Genomic DNA, 15,591 nt, shown 5'->3' with positions numbered 1-15,591 from the left:
TCCTATGAATCAGCAGTGCCATTCTTAGTTACTTACCCAACAGACATGCATACATATATACAGGGTCCCAACAGATATGCACAAGAATGTTCATGGCAGCTACTTGTGGTAGCTAAAAACTGGAAACTTGCAGATGCCCATCATAATGGAATGGATAAATAAGCCATAGTAAACCCACACAACTGAATAAAAATAAACTATTACTGCATGCAACATAGATGAATCGCAAAAGGTAACTTTTAGCAAAAAAAGTCAGAAACACAAGAATACATAATATATAATTCCATTTACACAAAATTCAAAACAGACAAAACTAATCTAGTATTAAAAGTCAGGGTAGTGAATTTAAAGAGGAGCAGGGCTAGTGACCGGGAACGGGGCACAAGGTGGGACTTCGGGGCATGTGTAACGTACAGTCCACTACAGAATAAACTGGAACTTGACTTGGGTGACGGTAACGAGTGTGTTCATTCTGTCAGTTCGCTTTTACACTTGTGATCTGTGTAATCTGCATTTGTGTTATACTCCCATTAAAAACGTGACCACACACACACACATATACACACAAATACACGTGTGCACACACACGCCTACAAATAACACCAAGAATGTGGGCCAGCCTCTTCCAGGAATGCTCTTTAATGTGCTGCTACAAACATTTTTATCTATTGATCACCATAGATAAGATAATGTTTGGCCACTAGAGCTCCAATGACACATGGTATATAACTTACTGCAGTGCTAATTGATGTAAAAAGTTTATATTTTAAACTTTCATCGCCACCCCAAGGATCCCCAATTTTATCTGTCACTACTTGGGCATGTTTTTAACCTTTTGGAAGTGCTAACACGCATGGTGTAACAATGGGTTATAATTCAGCGGAGGTCAATGTACAAAGAGCACTTGAGATCCCTTAGTTTAGGCTCTGAAATATTAACAACACTTACTGATTTAAACAAAAAAAAACTAAAAAAACAGCGAAACAGTGAATTATAAAATGCTGCCACAAAAGGCATAATTAATCTACATTCTCAAGAATGCTTAGCTGTACCTGTGTACTTATTGCATATTGTTTCCCTGTGAAGAGGGTGGGAATGAAATGAGCTCTGTGTACCTCATATTCTCAGCTGAGTCTTCGGGCATGGGAGCCACAGTCTGCACAGCTGGCAGGTTTTTGCTGGTAGCACCATTCACAAAACTAGAAGAGGAGGAAGAGGAGGAGGACCCTGAATCCACAGCACCTGTTCCCAAAATAATAATTTTTAGCCTTAAACATACATTTTATTTAACAAAATAATTTTAATTACATCATTACTTTCTGATTCTGAAAGAAGTACTTATTTAAATTTCAAAACAGAATTTGGCAATTAAAAATCATTTGGCCATTAGTATACCAATAACGCTTTAAAAATATAAATAGCAGCTGTTGCATTAAAATTTACTTACGTTAATCTAACAAAACTACACGTTACAAATGGAATATAAATAAAAGACATCGACAAATGAAAATAATCTTAGATAAAATAAGACTAATAAAGCAAATCTAGATGTTGAAAATTCACCTCTTTTTATTGCTATGTTGTAAGTTTTTTCATCTTTGTTGTCTAGGATATAATTTACAGCAAATTGTCTGAGCTTTAGCTTGTGACATGCAGCACCGACTGTTACTTTAGATAAAATGGCTGTTTAAAAAGGGCTTTAGTAAGTGTGATTGTACCTGATTTAAAATAATGAGTTTTCCTCAAAGATAGGAAGATACCATTTTAGAAAAGGTTTTTCTGTAATACACCAGGTTAAGTACACTAAACAGTAGTGCAGTTGAGGGGCACCTAGTGTTCCTATAAACTAGATATCATTATATCTTATATTATTTCCCATAAGACTGAATTGTTTAGCAGTATTTCTACTACTGATTCATACAGCATCTATGTGTCAACAATTAAACTGGACTTGTGGTGTGCACATGTATATATATGTACTGTGTGTGTGAATTTCTAAGGAGGGTGTTTATTACTTACATTTTATATTTCATTGTACTATTATACACGTCATACTAACACTCTTGCTAAACTCACTTTATATATCTCTTAATAAAAAAATTAAAAGAAACCATCATGACTTATCTCACACAAAGATGAAAAAGTGCTGATTCAATTTTTCATTTACCTTTCTTTTAACAAAAAGAAAAAGTGATTCGATAAACAACAACAAATACAGGGTTTTTTTTTTTTTTCCTAATACATTGGCATATTTTAAAAACCTTAATAGTTTTTTATTATATACTTTAGTAAAAAGAGTAACACTATTATTCCTATTTCTAGAAAGCAGAATGGATATAAAGAATAAGACTATTCCCTGGAAAGAAAGACTCCATATGAAGTCTTCAGGCAAGTCAGATATAAATATTTGTTTATAATTTAGATAAATCAAAGATGTTTTCTCCTTGAACACGATGTTATTGATGACAGTCGTATGCTTAAATACACATGCTTGATAGAGTACATTCTACTTACAAAAACCCCATAAATGTGTTGTTCATGAGATATCAGACTCCGGTGGTATGACAAACAAGATAGATACAGAAAGCACAAAGAAGAGCTACAAAATTAGTAAAAATGGGAAGATTCTAAGTCATGATAATAGACGGAAAAGTTCAAGGCTATACAGTTTGGAGAAGAGAAGGCTACTATAGTCAAGGAAGAAAAGTCAGGGATCATCTTGCGTTGTATAAATACCTAAAAGGGAATCACAAAGACCTGGGTAAGGATTTATTTAGCTAATAACCAACAGGAACACATTTTCTGGAAATTAAAAAAAAAAAAAAAAAACAACTCAGGCAGGCTTTTAGAAATTTGTTGTGATTTGGAATTTTCTGTTCCTAGAATCATTAGGAAAAGCTGGACAATGAATCAAACACAACTGTAGCCTGAGTATGTAAATTAATTCAGTGGTTCACAGTCACGTGCACTTCTGATCAAGTCGCGGCTCTGGGTTATTGTCGAGGCTCTCGGGGGAGCTCTGCCTTCCTCTAGGGGATTTCGCAGAGAAAATATATTAGGATTCAGCCAGAAAATTTCACTAAATCCAACCTCTGTCATATTAACATTCTTAGTTCACCTTGCTACTGTTGGTACAATTTACTCATTTTAAAAGATTATTTTAAATAATCTTTGGTTTTTGCTCCCCAAGTGTGTTCCACTATTCAGATTTCACTCTGAACGTAAAGAGCACTCTGTGTTTTCAGAAGCCTCAAAACAAAACAATAGGGTCCTCTAAAATGGCCACTGACAAATGCATCCTAGAAGTACGGATGAATTCTGAAAAACAGTGACATAAAGCCTAGCCCTCTTAAAGTTTAAGATAATCTTAAGTCATCAGGGAATTTCACTTCCTAAGATCAAACAAGCAGAAAAATGAAGGCATAGAAAACAGAAAGAAAAAGATGAGGCATCACAAAAATATCTAAGGACAATACCTGTTGTATTAATCATACTTTTTGGTGTAGCTCCGGTGGCAGCAAATATGTTAGAGGTACTGCCTGTGGACAGGCCACTTCCAGCAGGGGTGGTTCCAACAGTGGTCACCGCGAGACTCCCGGGAGGGGGCTTCTTCACAGGCACCACCACACTCCTGCAAGAAAGAACCAGTGGGGAACGAGATGCAGCGTTTGCGAGGATTTCTAATCCCGTTGTGGCGAATACACATAGGCAAAATCAAATTTCCTTTTTTTCCCCCTTAATTCCTGAACCCAACCTCATCAGTGACAAGAACAAGGACACTGATATATCGGCAGAGGGTACTGACTACTGTAATTCACTGGGTGAACACTGATGTAGAATCTGGGGCTTGTGAACCTTTCTGAAGACGGCACGCAGACTATGATCATATGTCTGGCAATACCAGAAAAACGAGTGCTCAAACTAGCAGATTTTACCTACAGAGTTTCTGGGCAATATATACATAAAACGACCACTTATCTAGATTGCATTCTTAACGTGTAAAACATTCAAACATAAAAACCTTTGAAATTCAAATTCTAAGTAGCTTCACAGTACAGCTAAAAACTAAACCAGGAATACCCAATAACACCTAAGGGCATAATGAGGTTACACTTTATTTTTCTGGAAAAAATTATGTTGTTTTTCATAGCAGGAATAGCATTACAATGCTTTAGAAGAGAGCTAGGATCACACACCTGGAATCTGGTTAAAGTTCTAGTCAGCATTTAAACCTTGACATTTCAGTCATAGAGTTCAATACTTTTCTCATGTTTCTTTAGTACAATTTAAGTGAATTTTATAACTATTTCTTCATTTGACACTGTTTAGCTTAATAATAAATAAATGTGTTACAAGTCAGTTTAAAATATGAATAAAAGAAATTTTTTTCTCTAATAAGCATCTATATTTCCTGGACAAAGCTTCATTCTTGTCAAAGTTCACAGCACTGCACACTTCATATAACAAATATCTTCCAGACATTACTCGACCATTAATGAACTCATTTACCTAAAACAAGTGTATGGAATATATTAAACACAAAAGTATTGCTTCAAAACTGAGGATGGACAGTACAAGAATATCCAGCCTGAACTAGGCCTTCGTAATGCATCCATGGTTTACAATTTTTCCACAAAGACTCTCAACTTAAAGGACACTATCTCATGGCTAATTCTCAAAAAAGTCAGTCTATGGCTTAAATTTCCTTAATACCAACATTTTGTGTATATTGTTTTTCAAAGAAACTATTTATGCTAATGCTAATGTCTTCAGTGACTTCTTCAATGTCAAGATCTAAATTTGTAATACCTACTATTCTCAATTTCAGGAGTATATAAAAAAATTTTTTTTTTGTGGCTAAAGTATTATAATCTTAAGTAATTATCCTCATGCCAAAGTTAAAAAAAACTTATAATCTTTTTCTGCATATTTTCTTCTCTCTTAATGGATTTAAAAAAATTAACTAGATTCAACTTTGAACTCTCAACTATCTTATCAAATTGCCAAGAGGCTACATTATGTTTTCACTTCCTGTAACAGCTGTTCCTCATCTAGCTCCTTCATTTACTTCATCGAGGAGGAGGGTGGTATTACAGAAACAATACAGGGTACGGAGTGAGAAGACTAAGGTTTGAGAACGGGATCACTCTTAAGCTATGTGATCTTAAATCTCAGTTTCCTCACTATAAAAATGGCAAGACTAATGCCACCTAGAGCCCCTGGGTGGTGCCAATGGTTAACACCCTTGGCAGCTAACTAAAAGGTTGGAGGTTCGGGTCCATGCAGAGGCACCTTGGAACAAAGAAAGGCCTGGCCATCTACTTCTGAAAACGTAGCCACTGAAAGCCCGTTGAAGCGCAGTTCTACACGGACACACCTGGGGCCGCCGTGAGTCGGGGTCAACTTGACGGCACCTGGTCTGAATGCCACCTACTTCACATATAATTGGGGATGTATTTTTAACAAGACAGTGTCTAAAATAACTTCTTCAGTTATGAGGTATCTTATGAATGTTAGTAACTGTTACTGTTACCTATACTGAAATAATTTTCTGCCTACAGGACACACAGTGTTTAGTTATAATGATCTGCATAAAATCAATAAAGAAAAAAAGATTAATCTATTTTGGCTTATCATCAAAACTCCTCTCTTAAATTTCTGAACTAACTAATCTCGCTGGTTACCTAGCAAGAAAAAAATCATCAATTATTGATTTGAAAACTAATGATTAGTGAAATTACAACACTTTTGTTTTCTACTTACTCATAACATCCTTACGGATAAAATAAAGAAACACGGGCTGATTGACAGCGCCAAAAGGCTGATCGGCAGACAGTGGTAAAGCTGTTAACCCAGACCCCTAATTAACAGAGTTACCAACTTTGGGCACAAGCCGTAACGGACTACCACAGACATCTTGTCGAGTATAGAGGGTATGGGAAATAAATTATATTCTGAGAAATAAGTTACACGAAAGAGAGGAAAAATTAAATCTCATCATTTTTAATGATAGTGTGCAAGTAAAATGCAAAAAAAAAAAAAAAAAAAAAAAACCCTAAAAGCCTATCTACCAAAAGCTGAAACCATCTACTTAATAGCTTCCAGACATTTCACTGACGTTAAGTTCAGCAGTTTGACAGTCCGAGATGATCTATAAATATAGAGCACAGTGGCTAAAAGCCCAGCTTTCACCACGAGACAGACCTGGGTTAGAATGCTATACCCAACAGTTCCTAGCTTTGTGGTCTTAGGCAAGGTTAATCTCTCTAACCTCCAAATTTCTCACCTTTAAAATGAGATTCATAATAGTTTGAACCTCGTAACACTCTTATGAGGATAAAAGGATATAACAGATATAAAGTGCTTAGCATACTACTCGCAACATTGTAAGTTGTCCATAAATTTTAGCTGCTATTAGTCCTGCTATGGCTCCCAAAAGAGCTGATGGGTCTGGGCCTACATCAGCAACAGTGCCCAGATCAAAAGAGGCCACAGTCCTGGTACACTTACTGTGCTACTGCCAGACTTCATAAGCAAAATTCTACGTGCAGTTTTAGGCGCCACTATGATAAACAATATCAAGTCCGTAAGGAGCCCTGGTGGCATGACAGTTAAGCACTTGGCTGCTAACAGAAAGATGGGTGGTTCAGCCCACCAACAGCTCTGTGGGAGAAAAGACCTGCCAACCTGCTCCCATAAACATTACAGCCAAGAAAGCCCTATGAGGCAGTTCTACTCTGTCACACTGGGTCGCCTTAGTGGGAACCACCTCAGTGGCACACGACAATAAATCACGTCCATGTGAGCACAGTTACAGTGACACCGGATCTGAAAACAAGCCATCTGAGGAAAGGCTGAAAGGACTAGAAGATTACAGTAACAAAGTGAGAAATAAGATAGCAATTTTAAAAAATCTGAAAGTAAATGTCAGGAAAAAAAACAAGAATATACTTCCACATGTCTCCAAATTTCAAATTAGGACCAACAGGAAGAAGGATTCTTGTAATTTTTATGAGCTTAAGAAGTGTTCAAATGGTTGGGATGACCACGTTACAAGAGTTTTGTTGAGAGAGGTGGGAACCTGGATTTGACTGATTTCTCAGATTCTTTTTGAATCTCCAACTTTATGTATTTATAAAAACTAGTATTTTCCTTTGATTCTTAAGGCCAAATTTACCTAGAATTGCAGAGTTGACCATCCTTGTCCTTAGTATCATCCCTTCACCAGCATTATTCATTCTCTACCACCTCAAACAATTCTCAGACCAAAGCAATTTATTTTAAAAATACTTTGAAAGTTCACATTTACCATTACATGTTGAGAACCCCAGTTACTCTCTAGAACGGTACTGTGCATTCCACGCTACTTACATACGAAAGCAGACACTTCCAACTCCTTTACAAAATCTTTTATCAGACTATTATTCAATTATTTCCCACTTGCTTACCTATTTCTGCTTACATCAAAAAGTCTTAGCTACGAATCTCCGTAGGTACCTATTGTGGGTTCCTATTGAGGTGCATAAATACCCTAAAACTTACACAAGTTTGGGGAGAATATATATTTTTTCCAGGGTGAGTAGGTAGCTTTTATCAGATTTCAAAAAGATATGACAACATGCCACAATATGAATGAACCTGGAAAACATTACGCTGAGCAAAGAAAGTCAGTAACAAAAGGACAAAAAACTGTATGATTTCACTTATAAGAAATAAGCAAATATATAGAAACCAAAGTTAGTGGTTACCAGAGGTGGGAGGGAGGCAGAATACGGACGTTTTCGTTTAGGGGGCATTGTGTTTATGTTAATGGTGGAATAATTTAGAAAAGGATACCGATAATGGTTGGACAACATGAAGAATGTAGTCAGTGTCACTGAATTATACACATAGAAATTGCTGAACTGGCCAAAAAAAAACAAATGATGATATCATAATAAAAACATTAAGAGCTGCTGACATCAACTACTAATGTATCCTGCTCTTGTGGTGTATCTACCATCGTGCTGCCCGCATCCAGAATCCACTAGACCACACACACTTCAGTGACCGTAAGTTCTTATCTAACAAGAATCCTTCCATGGCCTCCAACACAACTTCATAGCCCTCTCCTACACCTCCAAGCCTGCAGACTACAAGCAAGTAGGCCATCCCTCCATTACACTACATATAATCTATACATGCTCCAAAATAGAGCAAGCTGGGAAATAATTCAATCTAACTCACCTCAACAAGATTATTCATTGAGTGAGTTGAGTGAGTGATTGATTATATGTTGTGTAATACAATAAATGACAAATAATACATATAAGAAGTAATTTTTCCATCACTGGATTTATCCTATTTTATCCTATCTCAAGACATCTAGGCTGTGATCTAAAATTCACTCATTCATTCACTCATTCATTCAACAAGTATTTACTGAGCACCAGCTATGTGTCAAGGACTGTTCTAAGTTCTGGAGATACAGCAACCCACAGAACAGACAAAATCCCTGCCCTCATGGAGCTTACATCTCAATATGGAGAGACAAAAAATGCAGTAACACAAATGAGTAAATACAATACATCCGCAGGTAATCAATACAAGAAAAATACAGCCTAGAGCAGGAACAGAGTATTGTTGGAAGGAGAAAATGCACTGAAGAGGTGGCATTTGAGTAAATACCACAGGAGGTGAAAGGGCAAGCCAGGAGGATGGACAGTGTTACAGGAAGAGGGAACAGCAAGGAAGCCAGTGTGCCGAGAAAACACTGAGCAATGCGGAGAGTGTTCAGAGATGTGGTGGCCATCCAAGGCACGACGATTGGTCTCTATTTGCCTGGAGCAACAGAGAAAGGAGAGTCTGGACTAGGAGGAGGAAATGAAACTGTCTCCTTTGCCGTGAGACCAGAAGAACTGGATGGTGCCCAGTTACCGTTACTGAACACTTTGATCAAAGATTCCGCAGCAGAATCCTGGTGAGAAGGAGGGAAATGCAGAGCAGAACTTCGAATTCTCATGGACTCTAGACTTTATGGAACCATGGGGGCTGGACGAATCCCTGAAACTTCTGCTCTGAGATAGTCTTTAAACCTTACACCAGAAATATCCCCTGAAGTCTTCTTAACACCAAATGATAGTTTAGCTTAACTACGAAAGAACGTCTGCCTTAGCATGATGCTCCTTTAAAGACTATCTACACGGGATTAAACTGACAACAGCAACTGGAAAACGAGAAAGGAACCCGAGGGGCAACGAGTTTATGTTAATGAGGAGGAGCAACTCAGAAAAGGAGGGTGAGAATGGCTGCACAACTTGAAGCATGTCATCAGTGTCACTGAGTTGTACCTGTGGAAACTGCTGAATTGGTATATGTTCTGCGGTGTACATTCTCAACAGCAACAACAAAATAAACAAAATTTAAAAAGAGAGATGCAGTGGAAAAAGTAATAGGCTTGGAGCACAGGTCCTCATAGTCCATTAGAAAGATGCTGCCTTTTCCTCAGAGTGGTATGGGAAGCCATTAAGACCTACGAACAGAGAAGGAGTGTGGTCACAGGTAATAACAAGTTCACTCTGGCTGCTATATGGAGAAGCGACTTAAGGGGGACAAGGGTGAAACTGGGGAGGCTGGTTAGGACAATGAATCGAGTCGACAGCAGTGGATTTTTTTTGGTTTTGGGTTAGGACAATACTGCAGTAATACAGGCAAGAAATGATGGTGGTTTGGATCAGAATGGGAATGTGAAGCTGGTGAGAATGGGTCAAATGTTGGCTCTGTTAAGAAGGCAGAGCAAACAGGATTTGTACATGTGCTGAACGCAGGGTGAGAGAAAAGTCAAAGATGACACAAAGGCTGAGTGAGTACAAAAATTAAAACTTAGCAAGTCAAAGAGATACAAAAAAATCTAGTTGAAGACTGAAGGAACTGGGAATAGATCCTACCACTGGTGGTAACTGAGGATGTTATATTCCAAACTAAGAAGTTCCTCCTTTAGTGTGTCAGTACCAAGAAATCATTGCAGAATCTTCACCAGTTTTGCATTTAAGAAAACTGTCTCTGGCATAAATGTGGAAGATAAAATTGGGGGAGAAAAAAACAAAACACTTGGACATAGTGAGGCCAGTTAAGAGCTGCAGAAAGCACCCAGGGAGAAATGCCCAGAGCCTAAAGTGAGGTGGCAGCTTTGGGGATTGAGAGGTCCTATCTTTTTCTGAGATGTAGGTCTTTTAATAAAGCCTAAAAATAGCCATCTGTTCCTTTTTGAGAGTAATTATAAAGCCATTTCATTTATCATGGAATTTTTGGGGCATTATGGAACTTTTTAGAAATAATGCAGCTTAATTAACCCCATTATTTTACAGATTAGGAAACTGAGTCCCAGAGAGGCAATAAGAATGGATCAAGGTAACACAACTAATTAGAGGGAGACCCAGTATTAGTAATTGGTTCTCCTAATTTCCAGATGATTATTTTTTCCCTACAAGGCCTATAGGTGTTAAACGTTTATTTACGTTGAAAGAAATAACTGCAACTTTGCAGGAAAACAATTTGTTACTGATTTTAGGGTAATACAATACTTATTGCAACTTAGCCGAAATCACTGTTATTGCCCTAATATTTTCATCTTTTCTGCTTCTCCATTTTGCAAAATATTTTAAAATACCAATAGAAAAAAAGGTGTATAAGAAATAACTGATTGTTTCATTAAATCAGGCTATTAAAGAGAGATGCTTTATTTAACTCAATGAACTGTCTCTAAACATGAAAGAAGTAAAAAAGGCAAGAATATTGGAGAAACTATGACATAACTTCGGTCAAAATTGCATCTTCTGCCAACTAGCCTTAAAACACTATCTCAGGAATACTCCGAGCATATCAAGAGCAGGGATTACCAGTGGCTAGATATCGTAAAACTGGGAAATAAAGGTTGGCAGATTTTGAATCAATTTGGCTTACTTTAACTTGCTTATCTTTTAAGTTATGTAATCAAAATACTTATTTAAATAATTATAAACTGAAGTCCTTGGCAGTAATTATAATTTTTCATATTCTTACTTAATTCTAAGGTTTAAGAAGTGAATGTAGGATTCCATCATCTAATTGTTTATTATTTACACTAAATTTTCATCCTTAGCACAAAAACCAACATAAAAAACTAATGAAACTAGACAGAAAATACCTAGCATAAGCTTATTCTTCAGGGTTAGTGATATGAAGACTCTCTAAATTGCTTTTCTACTCCTATATTGTTATTATTCACAAGAAAGATTTTATTTCAGAGATGTTCTTTTTCAGGGAATGAACCACTTGGGAGCAAGTAAATTAAAAGTTGGAGGAAAAGATCCATGCTGGTTTGCCTGAACGTATTGAATCCAGTAATTGAAACAGACAAGTAAACCTCTGTAATCAAAAGGGGCAAAGCAAACATTATGAAAGGCTGAGGTTTGTTAGCCAAAGAAGCAACACAATTATAAGATCTTGTGAGATCCTAGACTTAAAAAATAATTCATTAAAGCTGAAGAACAGTTAAAAATGCAAGGAGAAGTGTATCTCCCCTGCTGCTTCTGCCTTTTGTCCAAACTAAGGGAACGCCAGGAAACCCAAGGAAATTAAGACTGAGCTAAATCACAGAATTATACCAGATTCTCAAAAGATGGAAAGTGCATAAATATATAAGATCAAATTTTCAGTTTAAAATACAGGGCAAAAGGTTAATTGGGTTTTTTAGAGAAAAGCAGTATCTCCCTCTAAAAGTTACAGTTACTAATATATTAAAAAATAATAGCTAAGGTAGACTATCTTATAAACCATAAAAACTGTATACAAATGTATCAAAAGAGATGCTATTTTCTGAGAATTTTGCAACTTCATTTGTAAGTTCTAAAATGAGGTTACTAAGCTTTTCTGTTAGAAATAAAACAATGATGACTTTTATTCCTTTGCCACACAGTACTAAAACACTGGAAGAAAAAAACTGTTACAGTTCCATAATTTTATTTCCCGTCATCATACACAGGTAGTGTTCCCTTACTACAAGTGATCACACAGAGGTAGTGTTTCCTTACTACGAGTGATCACACACAGGTAGTGTTTCCTCACTACGAGTGATCACACACAGGTAGTGTTTCCTCACTACGAGTGATCACACACAGGTAGTGTTTCCTCACTACGGGTGATCACACGCAGGTAGTGTTTCCTCACTACGGGTGATCACACGCAGGTAGTGTTTCCTCACTACGGGTGATCACACACAGGTAGTGTTTCCTCACTATGGGTGATCACACACAGGTAGTGTTTCCTTACAAGACAGCACTAGAGGATCTCAACATTTTCGATGCTTTAGCCTTCATAAATACACACGTTAGTCCACTCAGGGTAATGAAAGACAAACTTAAATCAGCACAGATGACTGGGGGAAATAAAAGAAAAAATAGAAGTACTTTCTACATATGTAGATATTTATATAGTATTTCATAATACAGTCTGATGAAAAATTTAATACTAAAAAAAATTTATGTTTATTAAACATTTCTAAAATTTGATGTTACAATTTACTTAGTTAAAATGATACTATTAACTTGAAAACAGTGAAATTCAACAATGCTCCATCCTGAGGAGGCAGGAGTGACCTACATAGAACCTAAGTTAACAAAGCTGAAATGACAGCAGTTGTTTTAGAGAGTTATTTCCAAAATTACAACCTAAAGTCAGTATAAAGAACGCATTGTTAGCATCTCTGTGACAGAACCCATAAACAGCTGGTTACAAACATGAAAGTGCAGACGATTTCCACTGGGATTATATAGTATTATTAGGAAGTATGATTTGTTACAAAGAAACGAGCAACTGAGTTTATATCTATTTTTCAACTAAACTTATAAATGACAAATACATTACTGGCAGACAGAGTAAGACCCATTATAATTCTGTGTTTGAAACTGGTAGCCTTCAGGGCTTCAGTTCTAAAGACTGTCCACCTTGTATCCTGGTTCCAAGGAATTCAATCTGATGTTAAAAGACATGCCATAACTGGGATTTCAGACTTCAGTGCTTCAGAAATATGTTTATATACCTCATAACGTAATTACAGCTACCTTAAGACAGACAAGGCAAATGGTAGCAACATATTGGAAACACAATTGAAAAATGCGGTTTTCCAGAGCACTTGTGGGGATGATGTCTCCAAGAAGCTGCTCAAGGCCTCTGAGTTTGAAGTTACATTTTTGATGTTGTCGCTCTCAATCTATTGAATGGCTGACAGACAATCCAGCCCGTCTGGCCGGCTGGCAGCTCATTTTGCTGGCAGGTGGCAAACAATTAGACACACCAATTTGTGCCTCCTGATGACATTAAAGCATGGAACTAAGTTGTATGCAGGGCCTAGTGATTTGTGTGAAAGCATTTCAAAACTAATACTCTCTGCCGTGGCAACTCATTTCAGGCTGCCACCTCCCATTACGGCTTTGAGCAGTGAAGACGACAGACTTGAGTTACGGGCAGCGTGAGGCCGCTTCTGTTCAATCCGTCATCAGCGCCCCTGAGACCTCAATCCCCTCCTCTCATCAATATCACCTCATCATTTACATTTGATAGTCCTTGAGCCACTGCATACATTAACTACACTGGAGACCCTCTTCCTAAGAAGAACGGAAATATGCTTTGTGCTCTTCCATTTCATTTCTACTTACGTGATTTAGAATAATGAGTTCACCCTCATTGCATTTTGCACAAATGCTGCCAGGAGCAATGGAAAGTTCCATTTTTTTAAAGCAATATTCTCAAAAGCATAATAGATTTTGAGTAGCCACGAATACTGGCACTCAGGTGACTACTTTCTTAAGTTTTAATAAAAAAAAGTATTTTAAAGATAATCCATATTCAAACAAAAATATTTTCCTTAAACTTTATTTCATTCCACTCTTTTACATAAAAGACAATAATTCGTGGTGTTTATTATTTTGTATTTTAACAGAATGTAAACATATAATTTAAATTTAAATTGAAAAAGACCCTGAGTTAAGTCACCGTAACATTTACTTAGATACTGACGTATAGACACACGGTGACGTGCGCACTTACACGCGTGTGCACACCCATAAGCACACAGACACATACGTCCTGGGACATAAGCCAAACACGTGAAATACAGAGCATCGACCTGAGGCTGCAGGAGGGGCATCCACACCCAGATATAACACGAACGCAAAGTGTAAAAGAGAAAGGTACAAAAAAGAAAAAAAGTCTACATTTTTATAGTCTCCCTTTTTTTTTTTACTTTTTAAAAAAACTTTCAGCACAACATAATTTATCTTATATGACAATTATTTGCAAACATCTTAACTCCTTCTACTAGTCCGTAAGCTCTGAAGAGACAAAGTGATTTTATTTATCTTTGTATCTCACATAATAACTTACACCACATATTTTTACAACAGATTTTCAAGAAATCGCTGTTGGACACTGGCTACTTGTTTGTAGGAAAAGTTGTAATTATATTGCCTACGAAAGAGATCGTTCAGCCTAACTGAAAACTCTTTGCTGTCACACATCTACTCTTGAACACTAAAAAATTACTGTCTCTGCTTTGGACAAAGTAGTTTGGCAAATTTAGAGAAAAACCAAAAAACCAAACCAAACCCACTGCCGTCAAGTCGATTTCGACTCATAGCGACCCTATAGAACAGAGTAGAACTGCCGCCATAGAGTTTCCAAGGAGCGCCTGGCAGATTCGAACTGCTGACCTCTATGGTTAGCAGCTGTAGCACTTAACCACTACGCCACCAGGGTAGGAAGCAATATGAAATATACATCGCATGTTGACTATATATTTATTTTGACAATCCTGTTTTAGAAACATCTGATTTCCCAACTTGATCTCATCTCTCTAAAACAACTCTAAAAACAAAAAGCACTTGTTTGTCAGTCACCTCAAACATACACATATGTACTTATGGAAGAGAGATGTGGCAGTCTGCTTTCATAAAGATTACAGCCTTGTAAACCCTATGGGGCAGTTCTAGCCTGTCCTATGGGGAACGGACTCTACAGCAGTGGGGATACATACAAACATCAATAGCAAAGCCGTGATTCCCACATTAAACCAGCGCATTCTTTACTTCATACGTTAACATACAAACATAGTTCGGAATATGCATCAACCCCAGTGTTCAAAGTTAAGTACTATTGTTAGTAATTATTGACTATCTAAAATATTTTTCTATGCTGCACATGTTTTTAAATAGTAGGATATATTACCTGCACAAACTCTTTGCTTCTGAAGTACGTCATTTTATTCTGCTTTTGTGAACTATCATTTTATTGGCTACATTTTGGAACTGAGAAAAGAATTAGCTGTTCTCAGCTAAAACAACTTTTGTACAATTTAACATTTTAATGTAGATAAATAAACCGTGTTCTAAGCACTGTGAAACCTAAAACGTCTTTTGACACTACTTTCAAATTCCTCCCGCAAAACGTGGCCACGCCACTGACGCCGCAGAACACATACGGAAGATGACCACAACAAATTTTTTATGTTTTCCATATACTTGCACTTAAATCTCAAATTTGAATTCTATTACTTAAAGTAAGATGTTTAAGCTCCAA

The 15,591-nt window shown here is 37.0% G+C and overlaps 1 protein-coding gene across 7 annotated transcripts in view; it reads right to left on the bottom strand.

The window, feature by feature from the left end:
• Nucleotides 1–15,591, bottom strand: part of NBEA (neurobeachin) — an 892,011-nt gene that overhangs the window by 534,879 nt on the left and 341,541 nt on the right. For 6 of the 7 annotated variants that reach the window (XM_049853455.1, XM_049853457.1, XM_049853458.1 and 3 more), the window contains 2 exons: nt 3,477–3,631; nt 1,116–1,242 (listed from right to left, as the gene is read on the bottom strand). In XM_049853455.1, the coding sequence (XP_049709412.1) occupies nt 1,116–1,242; nt 3,477–3,631 (282 nt within the window). The remainder of the gene's footprint in view (nt 1–1,115; nt 1,243–3,476; nt 3,632–15,591) is intronic. The other variant, XM_049853456.1, reaches the window with a different exon arrangement.

Source organism: Elephas maximus, chromosome 14 (genome assembly GCF_024166365.1).
Source record: "Elephas maximus indicus isolate mEleMax1 chromosome 14, mEleMax1 primary haplotype, whole genome shotgun sequence".
Taxonomy (NCBI): Eukaryota; Metazoa; Chordata; class Mammalia; order Proboscidea; family Elephantidae; genus Elephas; species Elephas maximus.
The sequence above is the reverse complement of the archived record's forward strand: the minus strand, read 5'-3'. Positions and strand labels throughout refer to the sequence as shown.